Source organism: Myiozetetes cayanensis, unplaced genomic scaffold (genome assembly GCF_022539395.1).
Source record: "Myiozetetes cayanensis isolate MyiCay16 unplaced genomic scaffold, myiCay2020 scf9, whole genome shotgun sequence".
In the NCBI taxonomy this organism is placed as follows: domain Eukaryota; kingdom Metazoa; phylum Chordata; class Aves; order Passeriformes; family Tyrannidae; genus Myiozetetes; species Myiozetetes cayanensis.
Window position 1 is genome coordinate 18,241,033 of NW_026088185.1, and position 20,416 is coordinate 18,261,448.

The following is a 20,416-nucleotide window of genomic DNA, read 5'->3' on the forward strand; positions in this document are numbered from 1 at the left end:
TAATTTAGAGATGCTTCTGATCACAGCCCTTTCATGTTATCTGTGTTGTACATTCTGATTGTAATTTGTAGGCAACTGTATATAAAAATTTAGAATTATTAACAGATTTGTATTTTTTCACTTATCATTGATGGTTTTCTTTCACTTTCTTGAGATAAAAGTATAATGGGGAGGGGAGGATGACACTTAAAAGTGCATAGATATTAAATTTTTGAGGCATTGCTCTCTATTTTTTCCTCTTTTTCTTCCTTTTCAATCCTGAGCAGATTCTAGAAATCTATACAGTTTTTATTAGTTTGGAGATGTTCTCTACACTTCTGAAAATGTGTGACATTATTGGCTTCCTGTTGAAGCACTAGAACTTCGTGTTTATGCTACAGCAATGTGTATAAAACAGCGTCAAGAATCAGATTATTTCACTTAAGTATTAGGGTTTAAAACACCCACAATAAAATATGGAGATCTTGATAAAATGTAGCCATAAATGAAACAAAATTGGGTGTTCATAAACCCTGGAATGGATGAAAAGGTATAATTGCTTAAAAGTTAATATGTGGAATTACCTTTTGGGAAATAATTTAAGAATTATTTCGCTCTTTCTTAAATATCTCTTCTAGCTTGTAATTACCTGATTGACCAAAGATGAGATTATCTGCTTTAACTATGATCTGAAATTACATGCCTGCTGAATTGTGAAATCATGTTTTATGAATGAGGATTTATTTTGCAATAATATAGCAATAATATAAATAAATAGAAATGCTGTTGCATCATTTTCTTTTTGTTGTTTGTAGACTCCAGAGAAGAAACAGTCAGAACCTTCCAGAGGAAGAAAAAGAAAAGCAGACACTCAAAGTGAAAGCAGCCAAGGTAAACTAAATTGTAAATTAATTAGATAGTGATTGCATGTAACAAAGTTTTGACTGTTAGCCTTAAAAATTCTGTATTTTTGCTTGCATAAGACAGGTGTTAGGTTTTGGATGATAAATTACTTACTCTCCTCCCCCTCCCGTTTGTCACTGGAAGGAGTGGGCAAGTAAAATGTGAATTGAACTGGTAATAACCCAAAAGAATCATGAGCTACTGCGTGTATAACTTGCAGCTGTGATACAACTCTGTGTTCTTTTTAAGAATTATAGCAGCTTTTCTCATGCAAAATACCTTTGTGGTTTGTATTTCTTTTGAGTAGGTAAGGGAAAAAAGGGATTACAGGTTACAATACCTGATTGGTTTTTTACAGGTATATAAAAAAACTGAGATTTATTCTTCCTTTTCTGTGGAACACTGGTTGTCTGGAGGGATGGGGAAATAGGGATGAGACTGATTTCTAATTTAATATTTACAAAGTTTATTTTTTGTCGTTCCTCTCTGTAGTGTGAATTTTGGGGGAGGAATGGTGGAAATTTAACCTCAAGACAAAAATTAATCGGAGGGGAGAGGAAATAGTTCTGATAACATCAGTATTAGCTTTTTGTTTTATTCTAACTGAGCTAGAAAATGTCACTTCAGATAGATATCAATGGACTCCATATCTGAAAGTCTTCATGATGAAACATGATATTATCAGAAGAATTGTATAGTTTGACAAAAATTGATTACTTTGTGTTACTTTGTAGACACCTGCTTTGTTCAAAGAACCTCAATGAAATTTCTTATTTCCATTGTTATAATAACCTATCCTTCCTGTTACTAATGAGGATTGAAATTAAAGATGATGGAAATTTCAGGAACTTTTTAACTTAGAAAATGTGATGATAATGTCTTATAATTACTATTTTACTGTCAACAGCAGTGAAACTAAATAGTCTGCACTGCCATGTTCTCAAGGAACTGGCCTAAGAAACTGCAGCCTGTTGGAGTTGTACAGTACAGTTGAGGCACAGCAATACTGCTATTGTGTTGAAAAAAAGAGACAAGAGATCAGTCTCTTTTGTATTGATAGCCAGGACATTGACTTTGTAATATGTAAAATAATCCATAAATGTTGAAGAAAAATATTGTTTGGAAGATGGAGGTAATTGGTATGTGGGATAAAATCAGTGTAAATCTATTCATAATTGGCTGTGCCAAAATAATTTGATGTATTTCTTCAGTACAGAGTTCTGTTACATTACGTCACATAGATTTTTCTGTACTGGAAAGGATTGCAGTCTGTCTCATTTATCTGCGTGAAAGCAAATTTTAATTTGATAAAGTGATATATGAGAATTAAGCACAAAGACAGGAATCACCAGCAGAATTACAGGGCAGGTAAAGAACTGGCTGGAGGGAAGTAGCAGTGGTACATACACCAGCTGAGTAACTACTGAAGAGGTTAGCTGTGTGCTGTTTAGGTCTTGGAATTAGTTTATCTAATTTTTTCTGTTAAAAGTCTTTACACAAACAGGACTAACAAATGCTTCTGTTTCATCATGTTATTTCTTAGTGACACAGCTTTATGCACAGTGCCAATATAGAGTCACACTGGAGTAGAATTCATCAGGGCTGGAACAGTAGAAAAGCTTGGAAATCTTTGCTAAAAGGTTCAGAATTACATTTTTGGATCTGTGGGCAATGATCTCCTAATTTATCACAAAAATTTATTTCTATAAAGCAAAAAGTTTGAACAATAGTCCATTTCCATGATGTCTCCTAACAGGTAGTCTGGCCTGTACAAGAGACAAATACAGTCTTGAGATTTATCGGTCATCGTAGGGTCAGATAATAGAAAGCCTTTGTGCATCAGGTAAGGTGTAGGAATGCCACATATGGGTCAGGTCCTCAAGTTGAAGAGAGATAATTCAAATTACTGCTCCTGAAGTCTCAAAACATTTAAGATAAAATAAATTCTGATCTCATTCTCTGGTGTTTATTTCCCTAGTTAACCCTGTGAGTTACCTGGTTCTTAATCAGGTTAAGAGGACTGGAAATACTTGTCATCGTCCATGCCCACACTGTTATTGGCACTTAGGGGAATCCTTGGGCAGAACATTTGGGCATAATAACTCACGTGGTTAATTCAGTAATTTGGAAGTGGGTGAACTTTGAGATAGTGCTTGAAAAGGGGAGGGAGTTAGAGCTAAAGGTTTGATCTGTAGGATAAGAAAGGAGTTTCCTGTTATCTGGAAGAGGTCTAGAGTTACTGCTAAGTCTACACTAAGGTGGTGTAGGAATTGAAGTGTGACTTAATATCTGATTTCTCAATGAATGGAATATGCAAATCCCTTTATTGTGGCCAATCCTTTAATTACCTACATAGGAACATCACATATTATCACATCAAAGAAAACCAATTAACAAGTGGTAAGATTTTACTATAATTACTTTATATGTAAAAATGTAAGACACCTCTATAAGTAATTTATTTAATCCATTCTAATGTATTTGTTGCAGGAAAGAATATTGGGGGACGTGGTCACAAGATTAGTGACTATTTTGAGGTAAGGATTTTATGTATTCGTAAAATTTACTTTGGTTTTAAAATTTACTTTTAGCTGGTTCTGGATGCTACTGAATTTTGTTTGTACTGAACAGGTCACTTGAGAGATTACGCTTTTTATGTAAGCTTCTTGAGTATTAAACCTTGAAGTAGAGAGGGAGTCATCTCGGTGCAGCCTGAACTAAAAAAACATTTTCTTTCACACTTTTCTTTAAATGAAGGCTACACTAATAAAAGTGATACAGTCTGATTTACAGATTCTGTGTACAGATGAGCTGTATCATTTAGTAGATGTATAATGTATTTTGATAAGATTGACTAATTGGAGGGCCATATCTGCTCTACAGTACCAAGGTGGAAACGGCTCTAGTCCAGTGCGAGGTGTTCCTCCTGCAATCCGATCTCCTCAGAATTCACATTCCGCTCCTTCTTCTGTAAGTTCGTGAACTTCATAACTGCTGGACATAATTTTATAGTCTAAAAATAGGATAATTGAAAATAGTATGTATTCGTAGGAAGAGTTTTCAAAGGAAGGAGTCCTTGGAAAAAGTTCATTCTGTAAACAGTAAAAAAAAAAAAGGATCAAATTACGTATTAAAACTAAATTTTTGTGTTAACACGGAGACTTTGTTTTTATAAAACATCTTTTTTAAATACAAAGTAATTATGTAAAATGTTGAATAAATGGTAGATATTGTAATGGCATCTATTCGTAAGTCTCAAACAAAAAAGGGGAGGTTTTGTCTTACTTGTGAGGAAACTGAACCCCTAACTTGGGACTTCAAAATTTCAGGTTTTGATAAATCATAATTTTTTAAAAATTGTTGAATGCCTAATTTACCTTTCAAATTCTCTTTGTTGATCATGCTAACTCATTTTTTTCCCTTCTCATAAGCATGATTTCAGTGCTCAGCACACCCACGTGCGGCCACCTAAATGGCCGTACAAATTTTGCCAGTTGCAGAAAAGATTTGTTTTCTCTGATGGTAGACATCAGCTTTTATTCCATGTATTCCTCTTGTTCTTGCCAACAGTATAGAGTGTAATATAGATTGTGGAATTTGGCTTGTAAAAAGTCTTGTTCACACAAACTATGTTCATTAACAGGATTTGTGTTCTGATCTGCACTAGCTTCCCCTTTCTGGTTCTCCCACGGGAAATAACCACTCCAAAAATAACTCACATTTATTCTTGAGTTGTGAAAGCTCAAAATCAGGAAAATAAGTCTGTGTAAGACTGACATCACCTTATGTCAGTCTTGTATTGTCTTAAATCTTTCACTCTGTTTCCCAAAAGTGACAATCCTAATTTTCTCAGTGAATATATTGCTTCCTTTCTGAACTGCAAGTGATACATATCAGCATAGCAGTAGCTCTCAATGCAGTGCTGCAAGTAGTAGCTTGTGTAATGCAGATAGCCTTGTTACAACTCATGGCAGAAAAAACCTGGAAGAATAGAGAAACAAGGTATGTTCATAATTAAATATTACAGTTGTATCTAAAATACTTTGCTTTCATGCCTTTCAGGTTCGACAGAATAGTCCTTCTCCTACTTCATTAGCTTTTGGGGACCACCCTATCACACAACCAAAGCAGTTATCTATTAAAATTACTCAGGTAACTTTTTGAGTAGAGCTATCTTGTATCACTTCAGACCACAGAAAAGGTAGTTATGTTTATTTCATTATCTTTCAACTTCTATACTCTTAAAAGCTTTCAAAAGCTTTGCTTTTTACAATCGCTGAAGCATTTTTCTAATAAGTTCAGCAGCTCATAATTTAAATCTCTCTGATTTGTTTTGTATTCTGTATTCTGCACTTGCTTGGCTTCCAGCATTGCACTTCATGTGTACTGAAATGACCATGTCATTTGGTAGATTTTAGCTGTTGTGTGATCTTAGAAGTAGAGGCTGCTCTTTCAGGCACTGTTTGAATTGACAGCTGCCATTGTCATATTGCATTTACATTTTGACACTGAAGAAGAAAAATGAGGTGGTAATCAAAATGATCAAGACAGAGTTCTGACGTGACTTTCAAAAGCTGAAAGCAACTGTTTCATCCTCTCTGCCATTTCTGACATGATCTGTTCTATCTTTCACATGTTAGTCAGAACAAGGTTACTTTACCTGTTGACCCAGTATAGAGAATTTAAAGTAATTAGTTGACGTTTACGTTCTTGCCCCGTTTTATATGCTTTTTTAATGAACATTAACTTCTCAGTGATGAAATCTGTTGATACTGTTAGTGGTTTGTCCCAGCTGTTCACAGTGGCCCTCACGAAGAGGGAAAGCAGTTTTGAATAAGAACCTTCCATGACGCTTCCAAAACGCATAAAAATAAGATGTGCTGGTCTTGTTGAATGTTTTAAACTAGTTTATTTTTCTGCCTAACAAACATGAGAAAAATAATGCTGTAGTTGTTAAAGGAAAGGATAAATATTTGAAAATGTTCTTTTTAGACTGATCTCACAATGCTGAAATTAGCTGCACTAGAAAGTAATAAAAATCAAGACTTGGAAAAGAAAGAAGGTCGTATAGATGACTTACTCAGGGTAAGTGTTAGACATGGGGTAAAGGTTATTTATGCAGAACAACAGACAGTGAATATGAGGCAAATATTTTAAATTTTTTAAAAGTTACCTAAATTAAAAGGTGTTACAAGTTTTAATTTCTGTACATTTTTTTTCTTAAATCTAAGAAGTCTATATAATGAAATGTATAAGGTGTTTTTTCTGCTTCTGTGCTATGACTTGTTAATGAGTAAATATGTTTATAGACTTCCTGAAGGTACAAAGAAAGCTGATGCAGTTAGCAAGCAGTTGATTAATTCCTTGAGTTCATACTATAATTTCACCTAACAGTTGTTTTTTGGTTGTTCTAATTATGAATAGCAGTTACGGTGGAACAACTGTTGGCAGTTTCAGAATGGAAATGATTGTGATGCAAATTCTTACAGGCAATAAATAACTACTTTTTATAAGAAAACCATGCTATAATGTGCTCTAATATTTTAGGGGAAAAATCTTAACACTCTTGAAAGAAGTGTTGAAGAGGTGATTTATAGAAATATGAAATATGAAATGAACCTGTGTTTACAAGTTGTAGTCTGCATAGGGTTTATATGTGTACATATGTATGTTCAATGCATAAAAATATTAATGCATGCAATCAGATATGAAATGGTACATGCAGACTGTTTGAACACATATTCAACAGTATGGGATATACAACCCTTAACTCTTTTCGAAACTTTCTTTTAATCAAAATAATACTGTTGTGGGATTTTTAAGGCAATAAGTTAAATATAATTGGAACAAGGGAACTTGTTAAACTTCCTGCTCAGATGATTGAAACTTTTATCATTGTAAAGTTTTTGTTTCCTTTTAAATTAAAAATGTTAGGATTTTGTATGACTTCAGCAATCAGATATAAAGGATCTGGAGCTAAAATTAAACTTACAGTTTAACACTGGAGAGCTGGAAAAGAGATAGCTTCAGAGCTTTTATATATTATTTATATGCTGAATGCTTCGTAATACAGAATGCAAGACAGTGTACAGGAAATAAAAAAGGAAGCAAAGCATCCTTCTACAGATTGGAATAGACCTGTGAAATGAAATTTTTGTAGATAGGTGTTTATGCATGTTCCTTACTTTAGTCACATGAAGGTGGATACCTTTATTTTCTATGAGAGCTGATTTAAAAAATAGCATTTCAATATATCTTTTCATATTTTATTTACATCTATTAGGCTAACTGTGATCTTAGAAGACAAATAGATGAACAACAAAAGCTACTTGAAAAATATAAAGAAAGGTTGAACAAATGTATTTCAATGAGCAAGAAGCTTCTAATTGAAAAGGTAAGCTTACTGCTTTTAAAATCTACGTGATAAAAACTGGGAGATTGCTCTAGGACTTCATTATGATTCCTTCATTTTCACTTCAGCCTTTTCACATTAGTCTCTTGAGAATGAAACTATCCATGGGTCTCTATCTGGCAGTGATTTTATAAACCTGGAGAGGCAAAATAAAATGCTCAGCTTTTTTCAGATCATGGAAAATGTGCCTTTTTTAATTTAAGGATTTTCCCACCGTAAGTAATTCAGCTATTGCAAAGCACGACAGATAAGAATTTAGCATGTGTCGTATTTTCATGAACAAACTGTAAGATCACAGATGAAGGAATTTCTGAACATAATCTGTTACGGAGAGGAGACGAGACACTTAAGTGGCTGAGATAATTTATAATTTAAAATGCCATGTTAGCTCAGAATTAACAGAAACAAGGAAATGAAGGTGACTGTTCACCTTTATACTACTATGAAAGAAATATGTACTTGAAATTTAATGCTAATTCTATTTAAACTAGCAGCAATTTCTTAAAAGACAAGCATACCTTGTTTCTCTCCCTCTTCTTTAAAATAGCCTTATTTAAAAAAAAAAAATAAAAAGAAACATTAAGAAGAAGTGAATAGAAAATCAGCTTATTACAAATTAGGATACAAAAATGTTTTAAGATAAACAGTCAGGTCTCTTCCCTAATGCTGGATGCTGCAGTCAGGTACAAGGACACAAACTGAGCCATTGGAGGATTAGGAAGAGTTTCCTCACTAGTGTGTCACAAATAAATTACTGCAGTTCTTTTAAGTTCCAGCGTGAGGGGAATGCAAGGAAAAGATGCGTCAGATCTGTTTGGTGTGATGGTAGGTGGGTACCTTCAGACTGAGAATATCACAAGGGCTGTTTCTTGTGAAAGGCTGTGCAGGCCTTTCCTCATTCTAGGAGTCTGCACAAAGATCCTTCTTTCTGTCAACTCACTTTTTTTGTGGGTGTGTGTGATTTTATCCCATAGAAATTTCTTTTGAAGCAAGTGTTTGTAATAATTAGTTTCCTTCCATCCAGTGCTTCTGCTGAAGGAGACTAGGCAGATTCAGTTGTTTGTCACATCCCAAGGATTCTTGTGGTAGCTGTGACTGGTTCTGAGAAGGGCATCTGCTTCTCTTCCTGCAAGTGAATATCTAATGGCAGTTAAGCCTACCCACAGTGCATTCCCACATAGAGGTCCCTGGCCCAAGTCAGTTTGGTACAAGCAGTAACATAGATGCTCTGTCAAGGAAGTTTCCAGGCTCAGTGTAGTAGGTGCACTCCTTCTGATAGATATCTAAGTTGGCTCGGTTTTTATAATAGACACGTGCAGACGGAATCTTAATTATATGCCTCTGTGATGGTGATGCTCTATCAGTTTTGCTGTATTTACAAATAAACTGTTTTGTTAATTATGAAGAGCAGTGAACTTTATAGGAAAAGTGAGCCAAGCTCAGATTTATTTATTTTTTGTGCATAAATCGTCCTTAGTACTGATTCTGACAACTGCAGAGTTTGAGTTCTGTAGAAATTAAAGTAAATGGAGTAAAGTACTACAAGATATTTTCATTTACTCTCCTTTTATCCCTGCCTTAGAAGGCTGTTGGAGGAAAAAAACCTGAGTGTTTTATTGACTTTGTGAACACTGTACTGTTACTAAATATGAATTTGTTGTTGTTGTTGTTTTCTTAGAGCACACAGGAGAAGCTGGCAAGCAGAGAGAAGAGCATGCAGGACAGATTACGCCTGGGGCATTTTACAACAGTTCGTCATGGTGCTTCATTTACTGAACAGTGGACAGATGGCTTCGCATTTCAAAATCTTGTGAAGTTAGTCAATGCTATGTTCTTAAAATTCTCGCTAATTGTTAGTTCCCTCTAGTGGATTTTTTTATTACCAGTGTTCTAGGATTGGAGCAGCTTTTCCTATGTTGTGTTTTGCTTTGCCTTATGAAGACTGAGAATACAGTACAGAACTCCATTAATCAGCTGAGGGAATACTAAGGCTGAGTGTCTTTGAAAGACAGTTTGTTTTCATTTAGTTTTAACTATCCTTAGAAAAGTGTGAATGTAGTAAATAAGCAGGATGTAATTATTCAACTCCTGTGATAGAAAGAGCTATAAAACTAAATCAGTGATTTTTCAAGAAGCTAACCATGTATCGCTGGTGGTCATCGGGCAGAGGAGGTCTGTGAAGTCCTCATTGGTCACTTACATGTGCTACATCATCACAGTAGCAGCTTTTTTAGGCATCCTGCTCCTCAGTGCCATGAAGGAGGAGTGACAAATCTGGCAGCCTCAGATAGGGTTTAGTGCAAGTGGATGGGGGAGAGCAACCACCTGGAAAAGAGCTGCTGTAGCAGGTATTTCAGCAGAGATAGGGCCAGGGGAAAGGACAGTTGGAGATGGTGGTAAAATAGTTACACGGTACTTCAGAAGGTGTTATTTGGTAATGAGTTTGATTCAATCTTTGGAGGTATAGATAAATATAGAGAGAAGTATTTTAAAAGGTAATTCACCAAGATTTTAGTTTTTGAAGGGCAGTATGTAGTCTTAGCACTACATGATTGCTTAGGGTATTGTTTTTCTAAAACAGTCTTTAAAACAGAGACTGTAGGTGCATTTTGCATAAAAGGTGTAATTGCCATACAACATAAGCGATAACTTCTATGGCAACAGTCAGATCAAATTCAGCATTTGGCCTATAAAAATCAGATGTAGTCTCTGTTGATTCTGTTATGGGGTTTTTTGATGGTATAAAAGAAGGTATCCACTAGCTCAGATAGATTTTCTTTTTTCTATTACTAGTGCAGAACTGATGCGTAACACTTTCAAAAGCACAACAAAACAACCCCAAAACAAACCACCACATATTTAAAAAGTAAATTTTGCCATAACTTTGGCAAAATGTTTCTACTTCATGAAGAACACCGGTGTTCTTTTTCCTAGGAAACATTTTCACACATACAGTAAGTTTTCTAAAATTTCTAAATGCCTTATCAGTAAAAAAGATAGTTCTTTAAAAAATGCAAATGGATCAAACTTTAATAAAGCTTTTTTTGGGATTTACAGGCAGCAAGAATGGGTGAATCAACAAAGGGAAGACATTGAAAGGCAAAGAAAGCTCCTGGCCAAGCGAAAGCCTCCAACTACAAATAATTCTCAGGCACCATCTGCCAATTCTGAACCCAAGCAGAGGAAAAATAAAGCTGTGAATGGGGCAGAAAACGATCCCTTTGTTAGACCCAATTTACCACAGCTGTAAGTTTAACATTTCAATCAGTCTTTTACATAAATTCTCAGATATTGTCTGTGTGTGTTCTATTCAAAAAACAGCATAAAAAGACACTCAGTATATTCAGCAGCTATATTCTCACTGAGGACTTGCTGATGTTAGGGAAATTTGCACCACTGTCTATGAAGTTGTACAATTGCACAATTTATTTTTGGTAAAGTCACCAGAGAAAGGACCATTCTGTGTTTATGCAACATACCTTGTGTTTTCCAGATCTAGAAGTGTCCTTATCCTGGCTTCCTTCTGTTGTAATGTCACTGATACCTATTGAACTTTTCCTCTTCACGTTGATTTAAGAGCTTCTCCTTTAGTTAGAGATCATTTTTTCCCATGTAATGGTATTTAGTTGACAAGAAAAGCTTTTTTTGGCCTTCAGTATTTGAAGATGTGTCTAAAAACATATGGAAAACCCACTTTTTTCCCCCTTCAGAATGCTAGATCCTGAGACCAACTATCAGAAGTTACTGATCCCATTTCACATATTGACAGAGTTAACATTTTTTTGTCATTGAAACATAAAAATTGAGAGTTATTAGAGAACTCTCTTTTTTCAAGGGATGTTTTTTCCTGCAGGCAGAAATAGTATAATTCAAGGCACAGAGAGATGTGTTCTTGACATTTAATTTGAATATTTTATGAAGTTGCTGCTTGAAGATACTTGTTATTGCCCTGATGCTAAGAGGCTGCAGCTGATAAGTGTATCTTTTCCTAGTTTATTTTAAAATAAAAACTTAAGTAGAGTTAAAAAGACTAAAAAATTAATCTGTGTTACTTTGCAGAAGTAAGCTATGTGTTGTACGTGGTCACCTGTCACCTTTACTTGTGGAGGCAGCAGTTTATATCTCCAGGGGTGGAGGGTCTGTAAATTACTCTGGTTAGATCTGCAAAATAGATATGTTTGGACTTATCAAATCGGGTTGAAGGCAGCTGCATGTGTTTTGCATAATGCATCATGCTTAAAGTTCATTTTGTGAAGTTGTTTTGCTGTGACAAAAATATGAAAATACAGTGGTAAGCTGGCAGTGTAAGCAAGTCTTGGTTAGCGTTAGTCCTGTGTTTTGGCAGAGAGCTGAAGGGCCATTGCTCAGTGTGATTCTTTAGTAGTGCTTAATGCCTGTGTTTCTTCTTAGACCATAATTGATACTTCTGAATAGTACAGTAAATATTACTGTCATGTTAAAAATACCTCTTAGTTTGAATGTAATCCTTCCTGTTATTAAAAGTAACACTGAAGTAACGAAAAAGACATGAAAAATTACAGAAGTCTTTAATTTGTCAGCTTTTGGCCAGTTAAATTCCCATAATCCTATTGCTGCTTTGAGAGGTGATAAAATATAAATTTGGGAAAAAATACAGGGAATATGTTTAGGACAAGATGAGTTCCTGGTAATAAACTTCAGAATATTTTGTGGTGTTGCACGGTGCTAAATCATTTCCAATTTACAAAAGACTCTTTAAATTTTCATTTCATTTGGCTAAACCGATTGCATGTTAAGTGGCACATGAAAATGCTTACTGGTTATGGAATTGCCAAGAGAACAATCAAAATTGCCCTTCTGTATAGAATACTAGCATAATTTTAAGCAGTTATTGAATCAAAACTGTTGCACCTTTTAAGTATCCTAATTTGATCATGATATAATCTGAGTATCAGATTACTTGCCTGTATGATAAGTTTATAAATTTTGTTACAGACCTTTGAGAAGATCTGTAATACATCCTGGGATCACAGAATCATTTAGCCATATTATGCCCTTACGCCTTTCCTTGAAAGGGTTTTTTTATGTTTGAATTTGGGATTCGTTATAACTTTGTGGAATAGTATTATGTGTTGAGTCCTCTCTGCTTCTCATTACAAAATTAAATGTTTTGAGTATCTTGCCAAAACATTAATTGTGCAGTTCCATTTTAGAGTAAATTTGTCATCTGCTGTACATGATTCTCTCCTGTTACGTTGTGCTTATCACATTGTGCTTATCATTACTTTGTAATGATCTTAATTGGTATAGCCAAATGGAAAAGGTTCTGTTTATATTAAGCGTGAGGAAATGCAGAGCTGCTTGAGATTAATGAACTAAACCAGTATTAAATCAGTACAGCATACATGCAAGTGATCAGGCAGGTCTATTTTAAGCATGCAAACAACTTGCTAGAGGTTGTTACCAACAGGTGTCATTACCACTGCATTGTTTGCTTTGGAAAATGTCTCCAGCTTCTGGTATTGACAAGACAAAATGATTTGTGGCTTTGTAACAATCAGTAGTATTGAAGCTTTCTCTGAAAACAGTGTCAACTGTTTTGAAACAGACTGGAGGTGTTGCCTGAGGCATTCTTAATAAGGGAATCAGTTTAGCTGAATATACTGTAGTATATACTGATGCACATGTAAAAGCAAAATTTTTACATTGAAGTTACTGGTATAAAAGTGGCCATCTTGCCAGCATCTTGTGAGTGTGGGTTGGTGTTTTAACTAACATGCAACAGATGAGTGTAAACACTGTCCTGGTTTTCCATAATTTTCCCCCTTTTGTGGCCTAAGCCAAAACTAAAAAGTAGTTTGAATTTTGAGAGTTTTCTACTGAGCAAAGTAATTTTATTAGTCTTAAATGAGAGAAATAAATTGAAATTTATTTAAAGAAAAAAGAGGTTGCCTCCTTAGCCCTGGAAAAAAATCTTGTTTGAAAACTATTCCAAATTCTTTGGAGACATGAGAGATGAATCTGTGAGATTATAATGCTAGTCCCCACTTTTTGGAAGCAGCTGTTGTTTCACTAGACAATTACTTCTAGGAGTAATGTTTTGTTTGGGTGAGGTGGTGTAGTCCTTCTTCTGCAGCTTCAGCCGATTCAGTTGTATTCACTTCCCAGCCTCCTCTTGCAGTGCTTCCCAGTTCCTCAGTGTAGCCTGCCTGCATCCTTGTCCCTGCATGCAATTGGGAATAGGAGAACAGAGAGAGCTGGCAGAGTTTGTTACTGTAGCTGAACAAACGCGTCATTTAGAGGGAGCATTCTGTTCTGTGTAGAACAAATAAAAATATTTTCAGAAACTTTTTCAGGCTGAAGTGCCAACAATGCGTCTGGGCTTTACTGGACAAGTAAAGACAGCTCTTTTCCTGGGGCAGTGTCTTTCTAAGGCAAACATGGAAACAATGGGTGAAAAGACATTGTGAAAGGTTTTGTCTTGGTCAGTATTTGTTCATCCTTGTAGAAACTTGAGGAACTAGAGCGAGAATAACGTTGGACCAGAAAAAAAGAGCTTCAGAAATTGAGGCCAAAAACTTGTATTGGATGTGTATATGACTGTTTGGGAGCATGGCTGCATTCTGCTGTGCCCATGTATCCATGATGATTTTCCAACTGGGAGAAGAGATGCTTGTAAATGTACCAGGGTTCATTATTGTGAAAACCAAGGAACGTTTAGCCAGTCTGGCTTTGCTTTGTCTGTGCCCACTAGTAAGAATGTTTTGGTCATAGAAGAAGGTTTTGTCTCAACTTGTGCGGAAAAAGCGAAAAGAAGACTACTTATGTCTACCCATGCATATTGTGTCAAAACCTTTGGAATTTGCCCCTGAAAACATAAGTGATTGAAAGGCCTATTTTTGCTGATTTATAAAAAAAAAGTTTGAATTGGTGATAATCAAGCCTTTCAAGGCCAGGAAAGCTGTTCACTCTCTTCCAGCAACAAGGAAAAGTGGCACATCATGGCCCTACACATCACAGGAAAATTATACTACGTACACAGAATACGCCAATGCGTTTTTGGGAATTTCAGGAATTCATTGCGTATGTTTTAGAGTTCATTTGGCTGCAGACAGTTAAAATACAGCATTTATTGCACAGTAATTTCAAGCAGAAAAGACACATGGTCAGGGCCAGACTGTTGCCACATTAATTCACGCAACCTGTTCCCAGCTGCCCTTCTTCCCCAGTGCTCCTCAGATTATCCTCAGGCCTGACTGTCCACGTTAAGATTGCAGCAGCAGCAGCAACTGTTTCTGGTTGATGTCCCTCCCCTGTGCTCCTCAACCTTTCTCCCTCCTCATCTGATGACACCTGTGTGTCTCAGGTGATGGGGGAGCAACACCTTCTGAGGGCAGTGATGGTCTTTCGTAGGTGACTTGGATGGGGCCCTGAGCAACCTGATCTAGTAGGTGGCATCACTGCCCACGACATGGCGGTTGGAACTAGAGAATCCCTTCCAACCCAGACCATTCCAAGTTTCTTTGATTCTGTTTTGAGAATGTGTCCCCAGCATGCCACCGTCTTGCAAAAGGTGTGGTGGGTGGATGCAGGTAGAAAGTGGTAGACTGATGGGAGGCAGTCTCTTGGTTGCTAGGATGTTTTCAGACTGTGCAGTGGGCTGGTAGCCTATAGCCAAAAACACAGCATAAACACTTTCACTGCTTTACTGCTGTTTGTTGTGTGCTATTTTAATATAAACTACAGTATATTTATAGATAAAAATAATAAACCTAAAAAAATAGTAAATGTTTCTGAATATGAGGGAATAAAGTCTTGTTTTTCATAACTAAATGAACAAAATCCAAAGTGACTGTATCTGTGTGCAGTTTGCTGGTTTTGTATGCCTTCCTCCAAAATGTGGTGGTCAGTAACGACAGTTGCAGATTGCTGTGAATCATGCTGTGCCTCTAATAGAGTTAGATTTGTAAGGAAACAGAAAAATGGAAAACAGTCATTTATTGGGCTGTAGCACAGAAATATGGAAAGGGTGACTTTGAATTTTAATGTTTTCAGTATGACGTCTAACTTGGTTTTGTGCTCAAGAGGGCTATTTCAGAACTTTTGGAAAAGCAATACTTGCTAGAGCTGTCTAGACGCTCAGCTTTGCTAAGCCACCTAAATTCATACACTTTTTCCTGAGAAAGACAAACTATCTGTGTTTCTGGAAAGCACAAGCCTGGAACTTACACTGCAGACAATAATCTGGAAGGAACAGTATTCAACCTTGTACACATTGGCATTGATCCTTTGCCTTTTTTAACTGAGAACTTAATCTGTGTTAGAGTAGTTTGCTGTTTTAACAGAAGTATTGAAAAGGTGTCAGGGATGTTGCTGTTGTCTAGCATGGCCTTGTTTCTCCCTTGGATAGTTCGAGCAGGTGTATTAAAGCAGGAATTAGAGCATTTCCTTCTTAGGTTTCTTGCTCTTGCTTGGACTGTACAGAAGGTGCATTGCCAGCTTTCCTAGCTGTTGAGATAGCCCATTTCACATTTCCTTTAATTTGCTAGGAAAAGAACATAAATGTTAGGTCCCAAAATCTGGTACTAAGAGACCTTTTGGCTTTCTTGGAGAGGCACATTTCCTCACTCTATTACCTTCAGAGTGTTTGGGAATCTCTGTTAACTGGAATACAAGATTGCTTTGATTTCCAGTTTGGGGAAAAAAAAGCAGGGTAACTTTGTATGATGCTTCATAAAAGAAAGTATGGCTTCCTTCTTGGATTCTGTTAGGAAGTGATGGTGAGTACTTTTGTCACTTGATCTGAGTGTTTTCTATATGTTACAGACCAGAAGATTGATGAAATAACTATAGTTTTGTGAAGACGTTTCTAGTTTCTTAAAAATGTAGATGCTGTGGTCAGAAAACAAACCAGTAATTTTACTGATATTTGGTTGAATCAGTCTTCTATCCTGGTCAAATCAGAAAATGGGCAGCAAAATTCAGTATTTATAATATTAAGAATGGGAAGGGCTCTGTGAAAGCTTCAAGACCAGCAGTTTTTATCCTGAAAAAGATGCACTCCTTTATTAACAACTTTTGAGACCCAGTAAATACAGGAGTTAGAATTCTGAGAACTATGGTGAACTTCAAGTTTAAAAGGGAGGAAGAAGTCTTATAGTCTATTAGATTTCTGCAAATTTTATTGAAGTTATCATTTGCTGTAAGAGAAATCTTCCCTCTACCTCTAGGGAAACTACTGGTGATTCTTAAGACATTCTAGTCCTTAGACTTGCAATATGAACAGCTTCTATTGCCTTCTAGACACCTTGGGTAACTATCTTTCCAGTCGATAATTGAACTCACAGAAATATAGACTTTGTGAGAATATATGAAACTACTACTTTTAGCTTTGTATCATGCAAAAAATATTATGTAGGCAAAACAATAAAAAGTTTAATTTTAATTTGTTCGTAGGGATTTGTGTGAACCCTTTCAAGGAGGCCATACTTTTCTCCTTCTCCGTCCCCTGTTTCTCTTCCTCATGTGTGGATAGTTTCTAATCTGGAGCTTAAGTCTCTTTGGTTTCTTTTCTTTGGTCGTTTGTCTTCTGTGTCTTTCTCGTTCATTCCATGGATCCTGCCTGCAGGCAGTTCTCAGGTTTGTTGGTTACTCATCTGTATGAACAGTTTAGATCCTCTGCACGATAACTGACTTCGTGTCCTAGCGAGTCTGGACAGTGAGGGACCACTGATATTACTCAGGATGCACCTAGGTAATCTTACAGGCTACCTGAGAGAACAGATCCAGTGGGAGAGGCAACTAATATTCTAGAATATCAGACAGAGAGGCATTCTGTAAGTATGTTTTGGCTCTGAAACTACAAACCAAGATGTTCAGAAGGTTCAAAAATGTACTTCTAGTGTTGTGGTACGAAATAACATAAAATACTGTATATACCGTAGTATTAATGTAAGAATGCTATTGTTTTGTTTGCCACCATATAAAAGCTTTAATTATATAATTGTTTTGTTTTTCAGTTTGACTCTAGCAGAGTATCATGAACAGGAAGAAATTTTCAAACTTCGATTAGGACATCTCAAAAAGGTATGGGTTTTTTTGATCATGACCAGAACCATAAAAACCAGTACTGCCAAAATAAGGAGAGGGCTTTTTGAGAGCTGTCTGATCAGAAACTCTAACACTAAAATTGCTGTACAGCTTTATGCCTAATATGGTTTTCGTTTTCTTTCTGTTTGTGCAGCTTGCCATAAAAACTGAGAAGGGAGTAGTAGTGAGTCCACCCAGTGTAACACTGTACTGATTCCTTAAATCCTTAGAGCAGTGGTAACAGTGATGACACCACCAGTACTGCTCTTCCCTTTCTGCTTCCTGAGCTCTTGTTTGAGAGTGAAGGAAGAGAAGTCAGCAAAGTTTGATATATGGAGGTTTGATGTTAATTTTTTGACCTTTAAAAAGGTTCAGTTTACAAAGCCTTGTATTTCTGAATGAATGTAATGTTTTCATCATTTGCAGTATCCACTTCAGTTGTTGTCAGTTAGCATAGTACCTATCACAAGAGAATATAATTTTCCTGCTTTTACAGAAAATCCTTTCTCTGTATCTGGAAATATTTTTGCAGTCAGATATTTTACTCCAGTCTTTGAATCTTGAAAAAAACTCTTCTTGAAGCCCATCATTTCAATAAATCTGTGTAGTGAGATAATTATGATATTAACAAACTATTGCTCATTCAAGCAAAGCTTTTGAGGAGTAATTTGTAAAAAGGAATGCCAGTTGAAGCAGACAGAAATACCTCAACAAGAGTGAAAGAAAAGCACCTGTATCTGCTGTGTAGTAGTTCTTGAGTTGCTCAGTCAAAACAGGCCATAGTGTTTTTCCCCTTGAAATATTGCAAGAGTCTGTTTCATCAAATGTACAAGACACCTCCTATAAATCCTACTCTAATAAACTGAACCAGGCCCTGTGAGAATGCTGTTGCTGTTTTCAAAGAATATGACAAGAAAATACCTGAGTCTGCAGTAGGGAATCTGCGTGTAACTTGTTGGCACTAGTGAAGTAGCCTACCCTCATAGTTTGTCATTGTTAATGCTTTAGGAATAGCACCAACTTCACATGAAATTGTTAGGAAATTCTGTAGGTTTTTTTCCACTGTTTTGAAGTTTAATGGAAATTTGAAGTGATAGGTGAAGGAAGCTGTTACACAGTTGTTTAATTCTGGAGTTTCAGTTTCACCTTGAGCATCAGTTCTGGAGTACTTTACACAAGAAGAAAATTCCTTAACTAAATGCCAGAGGGCAAACAAATTCTACTTCTTAGCAAGTTATGTTTGAGTATATCTGAAAATAATAATAAAATACAGTCTTGCATTTTAATTCTTATGTGTGATACAGATTTTGTCATTAACTAAGGAAAACAATTTTATTACTTTCTTTTTAAATGGCTGCATGTCTTTCCTGGTTCTTCTTTGCTAGTTACGTTTTTTTCTTCCTTCCCTCAGCATATGCTGTTTTGCTCTCTGCTCCTCTTCCTTTTCATTCTCCAGATGCTTTCCTGGTGCTCTTATTTTTGGTGCCCTGTACATACTGCCACCACCAGTTTTCTTTTCCTTCTGCTACCCAGGAAATTCTTTTCCAGCTAGTGGCTTTGGTCCTGGAGAGAGGCTCTTGTTTTCTCACTTCCTTTTATGTAGCAGTGACCTGAGGCAGCTAAGCTGGTTCATTCTTGCTTAAAGGTATTCACAGCCTGAGTGTCCTAAATAACAGCTGGAAACAATGCAACCAGCCAGTTCTCTTTGGACTAACACTGGCCTATGAACCACATTTTGAGAACCACTGAATTGCATAATATATGAACAAAAAAGTCCAAAAGAGGCATAACTGATGGGTTATTTTTTTTTTTTGTCAGCCGTTGAGAAGAACATAGACAATTGTGTGTGTATAAGTGTGTGGCCATTGTTGGGGAGAGAAGGACTAGAATTCTTTATGAAAGACTACTGGGTTATGAGGAACTGCCTGTCATTGAAGGGTATTTAACACAGAACTACAGGGAAGCATCTAAATATTAAAAAAAGAGTTTAACATTGTATAAACAGGAACAAACCCTAATTCTTGACATCATATTTTAGGAAGAACAAATAGTCCACCCAGATCTACTAGCAGATTAGAACTACTTAGTCCAGCTTTTAAATTATTAGGAATTTAATTTCATTTTCTGAATGAAGGTTCATCTCATGTCTTGTTTTTGGATGAGAGTTTTTTCCGTGGCTTATGGGGAGGGTTTCAGGATATCCACTGAAATCATCTAGTTTGGACTCCTCAACTCATAGGATATGTGGTCATTTAATGTGTGGTTTAGATTAGCAAATGCAGTTGTTGTTTCAGAGTATGAGTCTATGATATACAATATTTGAAAATAGTAGCTTTAGGCCATTTTCTCTCTACCCTGCTGACTTCTGCCTTCATCCCCTAGCGCTATGACTTGTTGCCCTATTGCTTTTACCAGCACCACTAAGCTGTACAGTCATAGAATAAATCGTGTTGGAGAACTGATCTAGCTTCTTTCAAAGATAAAATATTTATTTTTTGTGAATGTTTGCATCTTTTTTCTTTTTTTTTTCCTTCTGTTTTGTTTTTTTTCTTTTCTTTTAAAGAAAAGGTTGATCAGTATTCTGGTTTGATTTTCCATGTGGCTGTGCAAGAGGCTGTGCCAAAATCACAAGTGACGATGAGGGGCACTGCTACCAAAAAAAAATGTATCAGATGCCAGGCCTTTTTTTTTTTTTTTTTTTCAGATAGAATAATTCCATAATTATGAGCTTTCTGATACGGATGAATTTTGTCTCCCTTTTCTTCAGACTTTCAAATTCTAGAGGCACCGACTGTAATAACTACGGTGTCTTTCAATGAAGTATATGTTTTTCAGCTTGAATATAGATACAGAGATTTCCACAAATTAGGCATTGGGAATTCTTTTCTTTATTAGAGAATCTGAATAAAAGATTATTTTGTTGTTCTCTAATACATAGCATAAAGATGAGATAAAATTAAGTGCTGAAATTAGTTAGGGAATGTGCTCATACCTGACATGCTTCTTTTGAAATAGCACTTAAATCTTAGGCAATACACATTCTGCATTGTAATT

At 36.0% G+C, this 20,416-nt stretch overlaps 1 protein-coding gene across 2 annotated transcripts in view; it reads left to right on the forward strand.

The window, feature by feature from the left end:
* Positions 1-20,416, forward strand: part of TLK1 (tousled like kinase 1) — a 69,015-nt gene that overhangs the window by 34,620 nt on the left and 13,979 nt on the right. For both annotated transcript variants that reach the window (XM_050340321.1, XM_050340320.1), the window contains exons 4-12: positions 795-870; positions 3,373-3,419; positions 3,766-3,852; positions 4,945-5,034; positions 5,875-5,967; positions 7,166-7,276; positions 8,973-9,109; positions 10,352-10,540; positions 17,293-17,359. In XM_050340321.1, the coding sequence (XP_050196278.1) occupies positions 795-870; positions 3,373-3,419; positions 3,766-3,852; positions 4,945-5,034; positions 5,875-5,967; positions 7,166-7,276; positions 8,973-9,109; positions 10,352-10,540; positions 17,293-17,359 (897 nt within the window). The remainder of the gene's footprint in view (positions 1-794; positions 871-3,372; positions 3,420-3,765; positions 3,853-4,944; positions 5,035-5,874; positions 5,968-7,165; positions 7,277-8,972; positions 9,110-10,351; positions 10,541-17,292; positions 17,360-20,416) is intronic.